The sequence below is a fragment of the Pundamilia nyererei genome, unplaced genomic scaffold (assembly GCF_000239375.1).
Source record: "Pundamilia nyererei isolate P.nyererei 1_Seehausen unplaced genomic scaffold, PunNye1.0 scaffold00109, whole genome shotgun sequence".
NCBI classification, from domain to species: domain Eukaryota; kingdom Metazoa; phylum Chordata; class Actinopteri; order Cichliformes; family Cichlidae; genus Pundamilia; species Pundamilia nyererei.
In genome coordinates this window covers 2,090,529-2,109,129 of record NW_005187510.1, presented here as the reverse complement: position 1 = coordinate 2,109,129, position 18,601 = coordinate 2,090,529, and the positions used below count along the sequence as shown (strand labels likewise).

Sequence of the window (18,601 nt, the reverse complement as noted above, 5' to 3'; positions counted from 1 at the left end):
CAGCTCGCTGCTGACTCAGACGGTGAACTCCAGCACTGGAAAAGCCTGCCCCTCTGGAGCCCTTTATTTTAGTAATAATACCCCCTTGGTGAGACTTTTTCATGTTTATGACTTGAGTAAATAAAGTAGTTATGGGCTAAAAAGGAGAAAAGCATAAGGAAGAGAGCAGCACAGCTGTTGCCAGTATTTTGTGACTGCACTGGCAAATTATACAATCAGGTTCTAGTTTAATTGGAATATTGGCCAGATAGCCCCTTCATCTACATATTTGTTTAAACAGGATATTGTGTGCTAGTGCCAGTGCATCATACGTAAGGGAGATCTGACATAAAAACACAAACAAAGCAATGCAGGGAGCAATAGGCAGAAAGTGGAAGCAGCTCTTTACGCAGCGAGCCCTGGTATTTTCCTGTTTTCTGGACTGGGATTCTTCATTTAGTCCAAACACCTCACAGCAACCCACACCCTCTGAAACATCACAGGTCTAGAAGAGGAGCAGTGAAGGTCAGATCCAAGACATTTAGTCCTGCTAATTCTCAAGTCTGACTGGTGAGAGAGCAGGTTTCTTTTTTCATGATTATTATTATTATTTTTTTAATATATCGTCCAAAGACCCTTGGGTCTTTAAAGGATACTTCAGGTGGTTATTTATTCTTGTAGTAGTTAAAGAACTGTCTTAATGTGTTTTGCACATTGTTAGCTAGCCCCGATGGTCCAAACAGTGACAGGTGCAAGTTCAACATAAGGGAAAACTTTCACCATCTTACACCATCTGAGTCAGTGTGGCACAAGACCTGGTAGCACTGACCACAGACTGGTTGCGGACTGGTAACTTACACCACTCACTTGGGGATTCCCCTCCACAGTTGTGCACACAGTTATTCAGGGATAGCCTGTCTGTGTTGACATCATCTAAATTGAGGTTTCTCTTGAGCTAAAAAAATAGAAATTAAAAAAAAAGCTTACTAAAAAAATACAGAAGCCAAACCATTTTACAGAAAAAAAAATAGGGCCAGGTTGATTGGTGCGTAGCTAAAGTTTCAGCACACTGGTAGGTTGGGCTTTGAAGTGCAGGCAGGGTAAGCCCTCTGGGGTTTGCTGCGTGGAGATGATGGCAGGAACATGGGAAAGACATGGGATTTGTGGTTCGGAGGGGAGCTGTCGGGGCAGGCAGAGACCGTGATTCACATGGCGCTCCTTTCATTTCACGTCAGGCTTTTTTCAAAACATACAAGGTCCTTTCATCGGCGGGAATCAATGGTGTTGGAGAAATTAGGCCCTGTTAAGTGACAATTTACGTATGAAGCATTAAAATGCTCACTTTTTCCTCTCCGTAAATGATTTCCCCTGTGTCATCAGGCCAAGGTCTGTTTTTTCTCTTCATTCTGCCACAATGACTAGTGGAGTGGTAGATGGTAAGAGTGGTTGCACATTCATCTCCATTACGCTTTTATTGCTGTTTCACCAAGTTTTGATATAAGAACACCCCTTCCCCTGTTCTCTCCTTTGCATCTTCCTTCCATCTTGTTTTTTTCCTTCTAGTCTGCAAGTCACATCGCTGCCAGTCCTAAAGTTAGTGCCAAGGTGAAGAAGGACAACATGAAGTATGCTGCTTGGGCTGCCACTCAAATAAATAGAGCCTATAAGGTGAGTTACAAATAGACTTTAATCTAATGTGATGTGAGTGCACCTAGCTTTTAATTTTTCTTTCTTTGGTGTCTCTTTCCTGCTGAAAAACATTTTTCCCCCACATCAATCTTCACTCTACCAGACACTGAAAACCACCGATCAGACTTTTCTGCTATGTTGCAGCTTTCATGGAGTACTTGCACACAATATTCAGAGATCCTAAAATCCCCCTTATTTGCATAGAATGTGAAAAGTATTCCCTACCCAGTATTGACCCTTAAATGCACAGCAGTCCTGTAGGATGCCTTTGACTTGCATGGCTGTAATAACAGCCCTGACGTCTTTTACTGTGTCTGGGTACATTTACTGTTAATGTGTTGACTTAAGGCCACAGCGTCTGCTAAGACTTTATCCTGCAAACTGGCTTCACAGATGAGCTTCTTGCAGAGCCACAAGCTGATTCTCAGAGGACAACACTAAACTATAGCGTGAGAGTAGTCTACTTCAGTCTTTCTCAAAGTGGGATATAGTGACCCGTAGCTGGATTTGAGGAAAAATGTAGGAGGTTCATAGCAGTTCCAAAAACCGTTTACGAATGTTGTCTGATTTCTTCAGTTTCAGTGTTTAACTAGCTGCTGTTTTAATATTTTACAAACAGATTCAGTCTTCCCTGTGAGGCGGTCTTCCATTAAGTGTTTGCTTTGCCCTATTACTGTAGAGAGCAAAATTTGGGAGAGAGAGAAAGATAAAAAGGAAGCCATAAATAAGGTTAATAAAGGATGGATGTGGACATGCATGCATGTATTTGCTGCTTTAGCAAGGAAGGGGCAAAAGTAAGGAGTTTGTCAGATGGTATCACTAAAATGGTTTACAGTGTCGTCCTGGCAACCAAAGTACGAAAGCATAAAGATTATTTGCCATACTTGCCAGATGTGTTGCTTATTTGGGCACCAAACGATTGTAATGTAATAAGTGGTTCCTCACTCAGCTTCTGTGGGTCCTACAGAAGCTGAGTGAGGCTTCCTGCTGAGCCTCTAAAGACCTTGTCTCACCACATTTGACTCTACTTGCCTTATAGGCACGTTTCACATTTTGAGCCCTCAGTCTGACAGTTCTGTTGGAAAAAGTGTGCATGTAACATGATGGTGAACTTTTTTGCAGAAGTGTCACAAAACGGCTCTAAGCTGTCACTTGCTCCTTTGATTTGAGTGAAAAAAGAAGAGAAATAAAATAAAAATAGAAGAGCTGTCATTGAAGTGGTACAGCTTATTTGGTTTAGATTAGCACTTTTATATTTGCAGAATGTCTTGATAAATTTAAAAAATGTTGAGCTGGCTTAGTCAATGTAGAATGTCTTCACTGAAGTCAAGTGCATACTACTTTTCACTTTGATTTTTGTGCCTACTGACCTTTTCCTGTCTTAGAAAAGCTTTGATCTTAGCAGGGGAAAAGATGAATATCCCACACTGATAGCATTTTTTCATATATCTAAGACTTAAAATAAGAAAACAGCCCTGATGGGTTTTTTTGGTTAAAATAGTGAAACTGTATATTCTTGGAACTTCTCATTCCTAAGAAAAATAGCATCTTATTGGGCTTTACCAGAAAGTTTTTAAACGTTGTTACACAGTAGCATAACGGGGAGTGTGTTAAAGGCTTTAATCAGAGACAGGAAACACATCTGTAATATAGCTAATGAAAGAAATTGATTGTTTGATACATGATACACTTTCATAGTGCCTAACTGTATAAAGTTTTTATTCTCATTAGTTTTATAGGAAGAAAAAATCTTTGGTGTATTTTTTTCTGAATTGACCAGTTCTGCAACAATTTATATTTTTTCCCAGGGATTTAATGTGCTTGAAAAAATAATGGCCAAGATGAAAATACTCTGGGCCAAGTTGTAATAGCAGGCTAAAGTAGTAGCTACTCTTAAAGGCCATTGGACAAGTGTGTAAAAGCTAGATTATGTGTGATTTTGACCCTGTGCTGACGATAATGAAACACCTCAGTCAGTCACACCTTTATCCTCCAGGGAGCGTGATGTGAGATTCATCGCAGCCCTCTGCTTCTGCCCTGCTCTGCAACCTCCTAGTATTTGTTTAGTTGCCTAGTGGAGTTGTGTGGATTTCAATTCAGCTGTGAGCGTGCGACCACATTACGTGTATGCATACCTGGCTGCCACCATGTGTCACGTGTGCTTCTTTTTTCCCCCCTTCTTCCCTTTGTTGTGTGAGATGAGTTAAATGACAAGGTGTGAGGTTGCCTCTTTTAGTTTTTCGATCTCACCTCGGGTAAAATGACTCTTGAGATGCCCTCCATCAGACAGCTGCTGGCTGCTGTGCGCTTGTGCTGGCTGATTGATTGCTCCTTTAAAGCGTCGCCCTTGTCAGTCGTCCACTTTTATTAGGCTCCGGTACCTGGTGATTGTCATACCTTTGTGTGAGGAAACTGTGGGCAGGTGAGTGTACGAGGGAGCAGACATTGGTGAGGGGTCATGACTGACAGGGTTGCATTTCAAAAGAGAAAAGAAAAAAAAGTAATTACTGTGGTGAAGTTGGATGTGCAGGAGACCTGGAGATGTGTGGGTTGTTGTTCCATCAGGGGTGAAAGTAGTACTACATAGCCTGGCCTCTTTTCCTAACTCTCTAAACAAATTCTCTGATTAGCTCTTCTGTCACGGACAGAGGCTCACACTGCGTCATGACTCCATTATCAGATGCTCTAAATAGATGTGGAGCTGTCTAGTCTGCTCCTACTTGTAGAGCAGAGCAGGAGTTAATGTGGTGGTCTCACCTCAGGCCGAGGAGATAATTGACTACTGGGCTCAGAGTAATGGCGCATTAGACAGCAAAGCAATGAAATGCACAGATCATTATAGCTACCCCACCACACAAACACACACACACACACCCTAAATCTAGAAGAATGAGTCACCCTTGGAAATTACACACCCAATTGTACACCTTAGCCAACTGCCCTCTCTAAGTTGGAGTTTGGCAAAAGGAGAAGGAAAAAGCTTTTACCATGGAAATACAGTATGGACTAGGTTAAGCCTACATTTATTTCCTGTTTGTAGAGGCTTGAGAAGGACCAAACGTTGAGTGACTAAATATGTCACAGCAATAAATCAGTGCTTTATGGTATATGTAGAATTTTAAATAATCTGCTTAGCGGTGTTATTCCTCAAACATCCCAAGTATCATTTTTTTTGGTCACACCAGCCCTCTTCATGCCTTTCTTCACTACATCCATGAACCTCCTCTGTGGTCTTCCTTTTTTCCTCCTGCATGGCAGCACCATATTCACTGTTCTTTGTTCCTTCTCTGTACATATCCACACCATCTCAGGCTTACCTCTCTAACTTTGTTTTTAAACTGCTCAGACTGATTACAGCTGCATGTGTCAGCTCAACTGTCAGTAAAAGTGGCTTTGTGCTATTACCCAATGGATTAGCTATGAAAATATGAAATTAACCATCTTATAATTGTTATGAGACTGAGACCACCTCTAAACATGTTAATTTCATTACTGGAAACAAGACTCACTTTTAGGGATGGCGTTAAGCGGGCCCTTCAGGAACTGCAGTTCTTCAGCATGTGTTGGCATGCTAACATGCCAAATTTGATTGGCTGATTATTAGCATTTTGTTAATCTGATTTTGACTCTATTATTATGCTTTTACATTTTGCATGACCTCAACCTGCTGACTACATGAATATAGAGCCTTAGAACTGTTTACTCTGGATTTATTCACTGCATATATGTTGTAGTTTACTATACAGAATTGTCATAACATACAGTAACTACAATTAAGTGAAAATGAGCAGGGCACATAACTTTTATCAGCTGATATCATTTGTCTTGTATGTCTTTCTTTAGACATGGTTACAGACAAAATTAAATCTATGCCTGTATAGGTAAAGTTAATTGAACTGACTCATTTTGGGCCCCTGGTTCCTTGCCGATGGTTAAGGAAGTCGCCTTCCGTAGTGGTATTTTTTGAGGGGGTGCCTTATCCATGGCAAAGTTAAATTGGGTAGAAAAAGTGTGTTTCTGTGTGTTTGCATGAGTAATCTGATACATGTCTGCGGATTATAATTTGCAGCACTTCCTGCAAAACCCTGTGGACACAGTGCAGAAATTAGAGTAGGGTGTTACATACTTCTATACTAGAGGCCATGGAAGAGGACTAATGTGGGCATCCTGTCTCGGAGCGCACTCAAAATGAAAATGGCACTTACGCAACAGTTGAGGAAAAATCCTGATTGGAGGTATTATTTTACTTTGCATGACCCATTTACCAATTCTATTTAATGACCACTGTTGCGTCTCTGATTATTTCTGCTTCTATGCTTCTCCATTCTAAATGGGGAAAAGGATGTTTTTGGTTAGTTGTTGAAGCATGCTACTGGGTGGATGAGGTTATCTCTGATTCTGTGAAGCTGTGTTTAAGTGTGTTTGGCTCTCCATTACGTTAGTTGGCAGAGAGATCTAATGAGTTGATGTCCTCTTTTCCCCCCTTCTCTCCGCCCTTACTCTGTCTCTGCCACTCACCTTTGTTCTCTGACTTGCAGTTGGCTGGTCGTGGGACCAAGGAGAACAAATGCTCTATGAAGACGGTGGAGGAGATGCTGGAGTCGATGCAGATCACAATGTCCTAGACGCCCTTGTGTACATCGGTCCTTGGAGCAACATGGCAGCTCAAGTAGCCTTGCAATGTGACCAGAGTGGTTGTAGAAATTATTATTTTTTAATCAGGTTCGGTTCTGTAAGAGGACATTTGTTATGCTCAAACACATTGATTTTGCTACCTGCCTGGGAGTTAAATCCACATATTTCAAAATTACTAACAAACATACAAAGTGTCTCCTGGACTGTACTAGCCCTCCCATTTCTAGGTTCTTTTGAGTTCAGCTAATATCACTAATTACTACATTTGCATTAATGATATGACTGTAACCAGGAGAAAAACAAGCTGTACAGTAAATGTTATTTTTAAGAGATCCCACATGTCTGCACTGATGTCTGCTACTGTCTGTTTCCATTCTATCTGTAAATGAAAAAAAAAAACAACTAATTTAATAAACCAACTGTTCCCCCCCCCTATTTTATTTGATTTTTGTTAAATCTTTTAACGTGTTTTCATAGAAGTTGAGTATAAATTTTCTACCCATCTGTGTCAGTTTAAGAGCAGGATACCTAGGTTGTTTTTGGATTTCTGTTTGTTGGCAAATTTGCACCTGCAATAATTGTCCTGGACGATTTAAGAAGGGCATCTGTCATTAAGGCAGCAGCAGGATCAGAGGTATGACATATTCCACTGCTTCTCAGTTACCCCTCTGAACAGCATTTGAAACAGCTTTAATACACTTGCGATTAACTCTGTCATTAACATGTGGCATCTTGTTAAAAACAAAAAACAAACTGTTCATAAAGAGAGTGCATTCATAAGAGGAAGGGAAGAAAAAACATCTTAGTTCTGGTAAGTTTTGTTACTTCTGCCGTTCACTCAGTTCACTCAGTTCTGTGATGGTTGAATGTGAATCCCATCCAAATGTGCACCTCAAGTTGTTGCTCACCCGTGCGGGGTCAGCTGTTACTTCCATTTCTTTTGTTTATTAAGTCAAGGCAATTGTCTCATAATTTCACTCTTCGGCGGATGGAAAACTTGAGTGTCGAGTTTATGGTCTTTTTTTGGACAGCGTTTAAGCTGAGAGAGTAACTAGCCCAGAGCTGGGAGTGTGGAAAGCCATTTTCTCAAGTTTTTAATACTCTCTGACCTTGGTCAGTGGATGAACGTGTCTGCATTTGATTTTTCTCACCAATCTGATGGAATCGGGAAAAACCAAGGGACATTTGAGAAAATGCGGACATGAATTCTTTTTTACAGGAAAAGCACTGAGGCTAAATTGAACTCTTGTAGTTGCACAATTGGAGTAATTTGATTTGAAGCTCTGTGTGTGTGTGTGTGTGTGTTTTTTTTTTTTTTTTTTTTTGGGGGGGGGGGGGTGTTATGTTTAATGCTCCCATGCACCCATGTAAATATTTCAGTACTTCAGAAGGTCATTTATGAACTTATAAAAGCTGAATAAAGGTTGTCAATCAGTGTGTTTGAAGTCATTATTATCATTATGAGATACAGGTCTTCAGGTCTAGCCACACTGAGGCAACAGTGCCATCTGTAGTCTAGATGAAGAATTTGGGTAAAGCCTTTGCAATACAGCAGTGAGTGACATACATTGGAAAGAGGCTGTGAATGTCATGCACTAACCTTAACCTGTATGTAATGTTATTTTTAGCCTGTCTGCAACCTTGATTTGTAGAGGAAGAAAAACTGTGTTACACACCATTTAACAGTCATGAATCTGATAAATCTTTTCCTTGTGTTCAGCTGTGCGGTCCAAACATATCCTTGTAGAGTCAAGGAAAACCGAATCTTGGCCTGTGCTTGTATTAAGTCAGACTAAATCTTAGCATCACTTCTATAGAAGCACCTGCTCATCAGTGTTTTCTCCCTGTGGTCTAGGGTCTAGGAGCATGACTTTAGTGCATACCTGATCCTAAAGCTTGAGGAGAGAACCTTCTAATCCCTCTAAGCTGCTGGCTCAGCCTGGTGTGTATAGTGAATTCACTGTTAGTGCTGCTCATAATCCTGGATTCTCTGGGAGATTAGCCCTTGGAAAGGGTTTGCTTGTCCTTGGCTGCTCTACAATGGTCAGGTTAGCTGAAAAAGGATGAGCCTGAGGATGAGGAGCTTATGAGGACTGGATAAGAACTGTGCCTGATCAGCCTATTCATCAAAAGCTGGGGTGATGACAGTGATTTACAATTAACACTTGCACTGAATGACAAAGATTGAATTAGGTTATTTCTCAAGTAATATTACTTTTACACATTCACCAGTGTGTGAATGTGTGTGTGAATGGGTGGATGACAGGTTGTGTAAAGCGCTTTGGGGTCCTTAGGGACTAGAAAAGCGCTATACAAATACAGGCCATTTACCATTTATTTACCATTTATTACAGGACACGTTTTTTTTATTTTGTGATCATCAAGTGCTTGGGCAAAGGCAAGATGCTTGCTGGTAAACCATTAAAGCACTGTCAGATATGAAAAATGTTCCCCCTAAGATTGAAAGATGCGCCTAAGAGTTTTAACAAAATTTCTTTTGGTAACCCAAGTGTATGACTCTGAATGGCAATGCTCATCAACTGCCCCCGCTTTGAACAATATATTTGTAAAACTCTTGGATGGATTTCAATGATAGACACTGGATGATTCCCACAAGTTTTTTTTAAAACAAAAGCAGATAAAAATGTTGGGGTTAGCTTTTTGGCTGTGACGTTTTCTTTTTAAAATATTCATCATACCCACACGATAAGCCCACTGACACAGGTGATCGCTGGCCTTTGCTACTGCAACACTGGGACTGACATAGTAACTGGCTGGAAGAACTGGAACAACATGTTGCAAAAACACGGAGAGTTCCCAGAGGATGAAGCTTAATGACATTGGGGATCCCTCGAGTTTTCCTGTAACACCATTATGAGGTTTACATTTTTGGTGTTTAGCCTGAGTCTTGACCACTTGAATGGATAGCCCCATTCATTTTGAAGTATCAGTTGTCACATACTTTCATTATAACTAAGCACTGATCTAATGATGTTCCCAACAGCTATACAATATATATGATGCTAACTAGCAAATGGAAATACGCCAGATAATGCTGCCAAATGTTCTTGATGCCATTCTTGTGCCCGTTGGCACAGGAGGCCACAGGCACACGTAGCAAGATTGACCCTTTTCTATTCTATTTTCAGTTGCAGTTTGGTCACGTTTACACAAGAAAATTAAGTCAAAAAATGGTTTTAGCTAAAATGCAAGAATGTTAACTACATTTCTCTGGCAACAACCCGTAAAGAAAAGTTTTGACCATGCACAACTGTTTGAAGTTGTCTAGTATTTTAACAAGTTGAATAATGTTATACTGCATCTAAAGGGCAAGGAGCTAGCCTGTGGAAAAGACCATGGGATTGGGACAAGAGTTTGTAAGAAGAGTGACTGTGCAAGATCAAAGTAGAGGAGACGAGAAAAAAATATGAGTGTAGGTAAGGGGCAGACAAATGCAAAAAGTGGAGCAGGGTAACTTCCCCAAGGTGAGGGAGTGAATGGAAAGAAGGAGTGAGGCTTCCTGAAAATTCATCCATCTTTGTCTGATTTAGGGAGAGAGACTGGAAGTGCCAAAGATGGATGAGGCATGCAGTGCTAAATCCAGCCCTGTCCAGTCACACGGCCGGGCTTGGCGATGAGATAGTGTTTTGGCCAAGAGCAGGGACGACCTGACCCGCTCCTTTTTTTCTTTTTGGGATGCAGAAGAAGTAAGTAGCTGGATTGCTTAAGATGGATCTGTCAAGTAGTACCTAACTTAAAGACCTGCAATGAGATGTCTTTCATACAGTTGGCCTATCTGGGGCTCAGTTAGCAAATTTACAATAATCTGCAATTTTGAGCGCTTTGTTCCATCTCAGTTACCTTTGAATATTAACACGTGTACACTGCAATAAATGACTTTCCTTAATTCTGTGGTATTTGCATAGATCTGCTTGGCTTGTCATGTCAATATAATGCTGTTTTCGCAATGAAATTCATTTTGTGCACAATGTTTGACACGCGTATATTCATCAAAGCAGTTTTTATTTTTTTTACTTAGATCCAGCTGAAAGCATCTCATTCACCCATTTGCATAACATAGTCAAGAACTGCTTCAATACATGCTGATAAAGAGGTAAGATGGTTACATTTAAAACTGAAGGGATTGCAATACATAATACATTGCAAGCATTGCTTATGAACTAGTGGTGTAATCTGGAAAAACTTTTTTTCTCTGGCTCCTATCGCACAATGTCTCCTTGTTGGTTCTGTTTTATTTTTCCTGTACACAATTGCACCGGCATGAATGCAAAGTTAATTTTTTCTCCAAGGGCATCAATGCTGGGAAATGATTTCCTCTCAAGGCAAGAGAACATCCCTGAGAAAAGCATGTGAGTGTGTGAGAGAGGGAAAGAAGACGAGAATGTGTGGTTATGAAAGTGTGATTATGAATGTGTGGACAATGTGCAGGCATGCCTTTGTGTCAGCTTGAGTTTGCGCGCACATGCAAGCGAGACTATGTGGTAATTTTAACAATATGAGGAACTTTTGCCCGTGGAATTAAAACTATTGGCCTCAGGCGATGCTTGTACTCCAAAGCCTCTTGACCAGGAGGCTCCAGACTGCTGCTATCTTCTTCCAGAGGATATTCTGCGGCCTCCGCACTCCTTTCTGGTTGTTGCGCTGGCTTCTCAGCTCCAGGCTCTCTGGCAGAGGTCTCGACTGTGCACATGTTGAGGCTGTATCCTGTCTGCAAAGTCTGTCACAGTGTAGGGCATGTGTCAAATCGGAGAGGGGGCAAGTCGTTGGCTCCAGCAGACAGTTGTTCTTTCCAGCCCAGGCTTCCCAAACCACAAATCCCCTCTCAGCATGTCTTCTCAGCCAGAATGCACAAGCCTACCCCAAACAAGGCCTGGGGCCTAATTACAAAAAGGAGGGAAAACCAGAATTGGCTACTGATTGAGCTTCCTGGGTGAATGTTAATGGCAACCACAAAAGGATATTTTATACTCTGAGAGTGATGCAGCAGAGATTGGAAATATATGTGGAAGCTGGGGAGGCTGCACAGGCAAAGCTTTACATGCTTTTATGAATGCAAACAAGCAATAACATGTTCTTTGATTCCATAGGCATTGTGAGACATCATATTTGTGTCTGCGCTGCCATCCAGGAATGGTAAACATTACTGTGCTACAGTTCTGGTCTCAGAGGAGTTCCAAGGCACTTTGCCAAACCTCATTCCAACTGGGAACAATGGGACACACATATTCCTTCACATTGCAGCTTTAGTGGTGTTTGAGCACTTCCTTCTCTTGAGTTTGAGTACCTATATATCATGTCAACAGTGTAATGCCTGTCATTCAAATACTGCATTTTATCGCAGTCATGTATTGTATATTAGTAGAGCCTTAAACCAAACTTTATTGGACACTCATTGAAATACTTGGAAAGTTCAACCATATTACATATTACAAATTATTATCAAGAATTTATAGACTTTTTTCCAAAATGTTTCATTTTTATGTTGCAAATGGTTAGTTTGGGGGCAAGGAGGGGTTATATGCCATCTGTGACATAGCCTGATCTTCCCTAATTGCCTGTGAGGAAACCCACGGGGCACTAGGACCTCATGGAAGCTGTTTCCTGTGTTTGTGCTAAGCTAGGATAACAGCCTTAGCTTTGCACAAACTTTAGGCTTCTATGGAGCACTATGGAAGTGGAATTCATGGCATATTAGCTTATAAATGACCCAGGTGCTTTCCTACTCATTGTAAATTAAGGACACAATAAATGATTTCTTCATGGGTCCTAAATGAATGCTCGACTGCTAACTGCTGTTACCTACCTACCTGTTGCATTATGATGCGCTAGGCCAAGGATCTTGCTTTAAGGCATGATCAGTAGTATCGTTATTAATTACATCCATCTGAGCCCATAAGAGCTGCACTTGTGTGTGGTTTAATTTATTCTCATGATAGCTTGTCCATTCCACTGCTTATAGGGTGGCTGACCATCAGTCTTGGGGTCGTTACTCAAGAAATGTACTCTAATACGCAGTATTCATTACTTTTCTTAAAAGTAAATCCATATGTTGCTTACTCCTAAAATGACCTGAAATGCATTGTCAAATAATTACCAGTTAACAGTATAAACATTAGGCTACAGTTCCACACAATAAAACAAATGTGAATCCTAATGAGGACACACGTACAGTCTTTCTTTTAGTGTTTTTACATGTGAACACAAAGTTAAGCTGCAAACAAAGGAAATCAGATCTTGAACTTCTGAAACATGTAAAGGTAGAAATGGAGGCTACAAGCCTGACTACTCATCACTGCCTTTGTTACCTGTTGAAGATCAGGCTCTGCCCTGACGGCGCTTGCAGTTTCCTGATACATGCTAATTATGGCAGTGAGAAACTCAGAACCCCGACTGCAGGATATACTGATATGCAATGTGGTCCACTAACTCCCTTTGTATTATCTACTTCACACTATTTGCCTGAATCTCATTTTGTATTTTCTAAGGTTACAGTACATCTTCCTTTTACATCCATCCAGTCAAAACCCATCACACCCTTTCCCTGTGACAGGATTTGTAATAGACATGAAAACACACCAGTACACTCTTGTTTGTGGACAACAGGGGGAATTTTTGAGTAGGTTTTCACGATGAATAAAAATCAACTCTAGCATATTATTGCCGCGTACAATTTTATGTGTGGTCACGTACACATATGTACACCAATGGATACTTTGGTCACACAAACGCATTCTTGTCAGCACAAACTTGGCAGACTAGCAATGCTACCATCTGCTTGCAGAGAGAGGAGTATGGCAAATGGTTGACCTCAAACATTCAAGGTAATAGTGATGGGTTCCATTCAGTCTCTATCTCCCAGACAGCACTAGAAACCCTGTTCCACTGCAGTTGGATGTCATGCAACATGAGCCACAGCACAATGACAAAGTGCTTCTCCAGTTAGTTGGCAGTTACTGTGATATTTCTCAGACATTTACGTAGTTTTGTGTAAACCTGACAGACTCGTTTATTCATCCAGTTCTTACATATGTAAATTGTGGAGCCAGTTTCCAACAGTGCTTTAAGGTAAGATTTTTTTTAAATGATAATTGGGAGTAAAGTTCTGCTGGTGGAGGATTCTTTGTCCTTGAAAACAGCATAAAGTAAGTAACAGATCACAGAGAGAAAGCTTGAAGCAGTGGGGCGTTGCCAGCAGACTAATAGAAAAACTGAAAAACAAAATAAAAGTACTTGGTTTATGAGTTGGGTCCTCATCAAAAATGAATAGTTAGAATGCTTGCCAGAGTAAAAAAAATAATCCATTACCTATGGCAGCATTTTAATGGACTCTTTGTTCATCTGGACTTCGAACAGCCAAAAGTTTTAATTATGCATTTCTCCATTTCAGAAACACTAAAACATGCATATATTTTGGGAGTCACTAATAGTACTTGTTAAATCTGATTTCCAGTGGCCATATTAAAGTTAAAAGTGTGCATGCAACTTTATGATTCCCCAAATCTAATAAACAGTAGGTGTAAATTCTTGCATATAAATCAGTACATTTCCTATATTAAATGACAAAGTTGATCAGCTAAATTGCACTTGCCCCCGTGACCTTCCCTCGGTATTAGTGTTGGCCAAAGTTTGAAGGTTTTTGGCAGAGCCAAACCACAGAGTCTAATTTCAGCACATATTCCTCTGAGGTCAAAGTGGGATCTTTCACATGAAAACAGATTATGGAGATACTTCTTCCACTGTCACATTTTACATTGCAAATTGTGTTGATCTGTGCAAAAAGCATAATGTATTTCAATCAGTACTGGCAGTGATCCGCTTTGTAAACTTTTAATTATTCATCAGTTATCAAACCTTGCAGAAGTAACTCAATAAATATGCTGAAAGGCAACAAACAAACATAATAAACAATTGTTCTTGATCAAGAATGCTTCTATAGCTAGTAAGGCTGCGATGATGGTTTTAACAACAACAGTTTATTCCACTAAATGCGATATAATTGTATAAATAATGTCAATAAACTCCCCAACATTTGTGAAACTATTGAAACTATTGTGCTTTTGCATGTATCCACTGTTACCTTTAAGATTGCACATTATAACCTTAACACAGCATTTGACAAACAAAAAAACATAGAAGAGGATTATGTTATGGCTTACTCACACTATATGAAAAATAGGACAGCAACCTCCCTGTCTATGACAAACTGGTGGTTGCCCAGTGATTGCGTTGAATTTTTTCCCATTTGGTGACTAGATTGTTTACATATTGCAATCAGTCTGAGCACAACCACAGATCTGTTCTGGTTTTATTACTATAAAAAAGCAAAGTACCTACACTGAAAAAAAAAAGACCATGTTGGATTTACTTAATTCAGTAGTACTCAGTTAAACTCAGTTAACTTATTCATATTCAATAAACCTGTGCATTTTGTGTTGATAAAACGTGATTGAAACATGTTTAGATGAAGTAAGTTGAGCTCTTGGAATATTTTAATCCTTGAATATTTTGTCATTTTATTCCAACACTATTCAATAACTTTTACCCCGATAGTACTTGGTCATTTAAATACTACATACGTTCAACAAAGTCTAGGGTCTGGTTAACATAAAAAGTGAATGGCTTTACAGCGACTACTATCTTTATCTAGGTTGCGGGGCATAGCCCTGAAGTGATAGGTTACGAGGCAGGGTACACTCTGGACAGTTCACCAGTCTATCACATAGAGACATACAACCATTTGCACTTACATTCATGGGCAATTTGGAATCACCAATTAACCTAACTCAAATAACTACATGACTTTTAACTGTGGGGAGAAACCAGAATACCCACTGTCAACTAGCTAGATTGTGGATTTGAACCCAGGACGTTCTTGTGAGGCAACAGCACTAACCAACATGCCACCAATCCAGGTGAAACTTGAGGCTTGAAATCTGTACGTTTTTGTCCTTGACAGGCTAAACCACAATAAATAGCGATAGCATACATGTGGTGTGTGTGTAGTTGTCTGCCTCTTATAACGCCAGTGATTTTCCTGCAGTTTGAAATCTCATGTGATCTTGTGAATTTCATGAGTCCAGCAACTAACCACTCTTACTAGATTGTATCATGTCATCTCAACAAGAACAAATTAAGTTGTTGAATTTCATATAGATCCTACATGATTTAATTACATTCACCATAGAAACATGAAATTATTTTGTTCAAATTACAAGTTAGACTTTTAAATATAACAACCACCCAATTTTCTTTTTTTGGTATACCAAAAAAGTAAAGGCGGCTGCTCGAATTGACTGACATGGATGCCTTCCTCAAACCACGATCCAAAGCGTGAAATCATGTACGGTGTTGCGAGATTTAACATTTCTATATTGTTGACTTACTTCACTCGAACATGATATGAACAATTTAATATTCCCTCTCTGCATATCATGTAGTTTCTGCACAATATAGTTACACTTAACTTTAAAGCATGAGGGAGTTGTGTTGAATACACGCAAGACGCTCACATAAATCCAAGAGATGGACAATCCCTTTTTTTCAGTGTATGTCGCTATGCAGTTACTTCCCTGTCTTATAAATGCAGAATGTAACATCACACTCACAGTGGAATGATGTGTGTTCTTTGTGGATGAATGCATGCATTCAATGCATCGTTGCAGATGCTAACATGTGACTGGATCAGTGTTACAGCTGGAGAATTTATTGGTGAAATAATTCAGTTATAAAAGCCCCAAAACACACCAGCACCACCACTCATGTTTTAGCAGTTTGCTATTGCGAGTCAACGACAATCACACTATATCATCAAATAATGGTAAGCTAACATTTTGTGTAAGGCTTGAAGTGTGAAGATATTAAATTGTTACATTTTAATATAGTTGATCAACTTACTGTAAAATGTCTGGCATGTCCAATAATAGCTGACTGGCTCCTGCGACTAGCAACAAGCACTAATATTCAATATTTAAACTGAAATGTGACTCAGTATTTTATGATCAGATGGCATGTAACTCCTAACTCTGCCCCAAGCATAAATTATGCGTATGCTTATTTATGTATTGCCAGTCCATTTTTTGCAAAATGTCAGTTACTATTGTCATTGTTTTATCATTTCATATTGTCATATAATTTATAATTTATCAAGTCCAATTATAAGAGTATCCCTTTTTGCCTTTAACTGATTTTTTCTTGTTAAATTGCTGCTTTTCTGAGCAGTGGCTCTTTTTCCACCACTGAATAACACAGTGCAAAAGTTCAAACCACCTTCTTCAAATATCATCATCACACTGGCTTTAGGCAGAATTACTTAAATGACACCAGTCTGGATATTGTAGCTGTGTATCAGCACGTCCAGAGGAGCATCAACAACACCACAGCAGACAGAAAGGGCAGATCAAGTTCTTCTTTAAGCTATCAAATTTTGCAAGATCCAATAAAGTTTACCTTCTCTTTGGCAACTGAGACACTTTAGTACAGCTCAATAATCTCAATTGCCACTGCCTGCTCACATTAAGCCCACTGTATCATGCAGCAATGCAACACTCGTAAAGATTTGGATAAGTAATACATATCACATGCTGAACGCTGCATGCTCTTCAGAAGGGTTAGGTTACCTTTGTGGTGAAAGCTTGTCAATAATTGCTGTTTATACTTCTGGAAACTTTGTGCAAGAATTTTCTCTTCCCTTGGAAAATAATCATTGATGCAAATTTGATTTGTTGTGGAGGTAATGATTCAGTCCAAGATCAAGGCTGGTACGATTTCCTTTTAGCCCAAATTGGGCTATTTTTCCTTTTAGAGGTCTAAGCAACCGGGATAACAACCCAGAACTATTACGTTTCTCGACTCTTTTGCCCTCACGCCTCAACACTCTTATGGTTCTTATTTTGTTTTGATACATGGCTGGAATGGTATCAAATCCTTAAAGTAGCAGAGTCTGCAAGTCTACCTGAATGTTCTGAGGGTAAACCAGGAGAGACAAGAGGCCTGAATTACAATTAGACCAGTTGGTAGAAAAAAACTTGGACTGTGGTATATACATATTGGAAAAGCTGAGGTATTTGTAAGAAAAGGGGAAGTAAGTTGAACTTAATTGGTACAGAGGGAATGAGTAAGATTGTGGTTAATTTTCTTTCTTCCACCAATGAACCAAGCTCATATATGGTAAGTCATGAATGGACCCATTTCCATACCCAGATCCTTGTCCCTCAGGGCTAAGCATAGTCCCTGGAGATTAATAACCCTGGTTTGAGACTGCAGACATTAAACCACAGACACCACCATCATATAAGCTTCCAGATTGAGGGTTGGCACATTACATTTGAATAAATACCTATCCTTGGCGATACATTCCATCTCATTACCCATCCTCACTGTTACCACTGACGTCATTGCAAGCGTCATCCAATACTGCAGCCACAGCAAGGTCTACAGAGGTTAAATATGATGTCTTTAGGTTTGGATTGAACAGCTCCTGTCTGTTAGCAGTGGAATAAGGAAAGCAAATGGTCCGTCTTTAAAAAGGAGAGAAGCAGTGATTTGTTCGTGGCTGCAGAGTCTAGGCCTTTGCCTAAATCATCCAGAACAGATGCCCCGATCCAGCTAGCTGGCATCTCAGCCTGCACCCTCTTTTCCTCCTTGCTGGCCAGCTCTGGTGTCTGGGAATCTAGGATGCTGTAAGTCATCATCAGCCAGTCAAGTGGGAAGCCAGAGCTTTATATGGATGCCGAAGTGAGAGGGTTAGGATGATGTGCCAGCGGCTGTGAATTCAAAGCTGCTGGTAGTGTTATTTTTAGTAGTAGCAAAAAGTGCGCTGTGATGGTAGCAGCAGGAGTTGAGCCAGCAATAATGCTACTTCTGACAATATCAGGTTACAAGATCTTATTTACTACTGTGATTGTAAGCATATTTATGGTAATTTCATGTGCTTTCAAAAGTAGGGGCAAATAACACTATAATTTATTAAAGATTGAAGGCAGGATACATGGTGAGTTCCTGTGCTCTTTGGGACCGTGTGTACATAATTTCGTTCCACCTCATGTTAACATGTGATGCGAATGACAAATAAAGCTTCTTGAATCCTTGAATTCATAAAAACAAATGAAGCATAACCCTAGTAGTGCTTGATAACAACAACAGAACTAACTATATCCACCATGCTACTAGAATTACAGTTAGGTCCACAGTAAACACTAGTGCCCACTGTGTCACACCACAGTAAACACTAGTGCCCACTGTGTCACACCACAGTAAACACTAGTGCCCACTGTGTCAC

The 18,601-nt window shown here is 40.0% G+C and overlaps 1 protein-coding gene across 1 annotated transcript in view; it reads left to right on the top strand.

The window, feature by feature from the left end:
- Positions 1-7,734, top strand: part of emc2 (ER membrane protein complex subunit 2) — a 25,370-nt gene extending 17,636 nt beyond the window's left edge. The window contains exons 10-11 of the mRNA XM_005741323.1: positions 1,543-1,647; positions 6,207-7,734. Of these exons, the coding sequence (XP_005741380.1) occupies positions 1,543-1,647; positions 6,207-6,293 (192 nt within the window). The 3' untranslated portion in view covers positions 6,294-7,734. The remainder of the gene's footprint in view (positions 1-1,542; positions 1,648-6,206) is intronic.
- Positions 7,735-18,601: the final 10,867 nt, after the last annotated feature.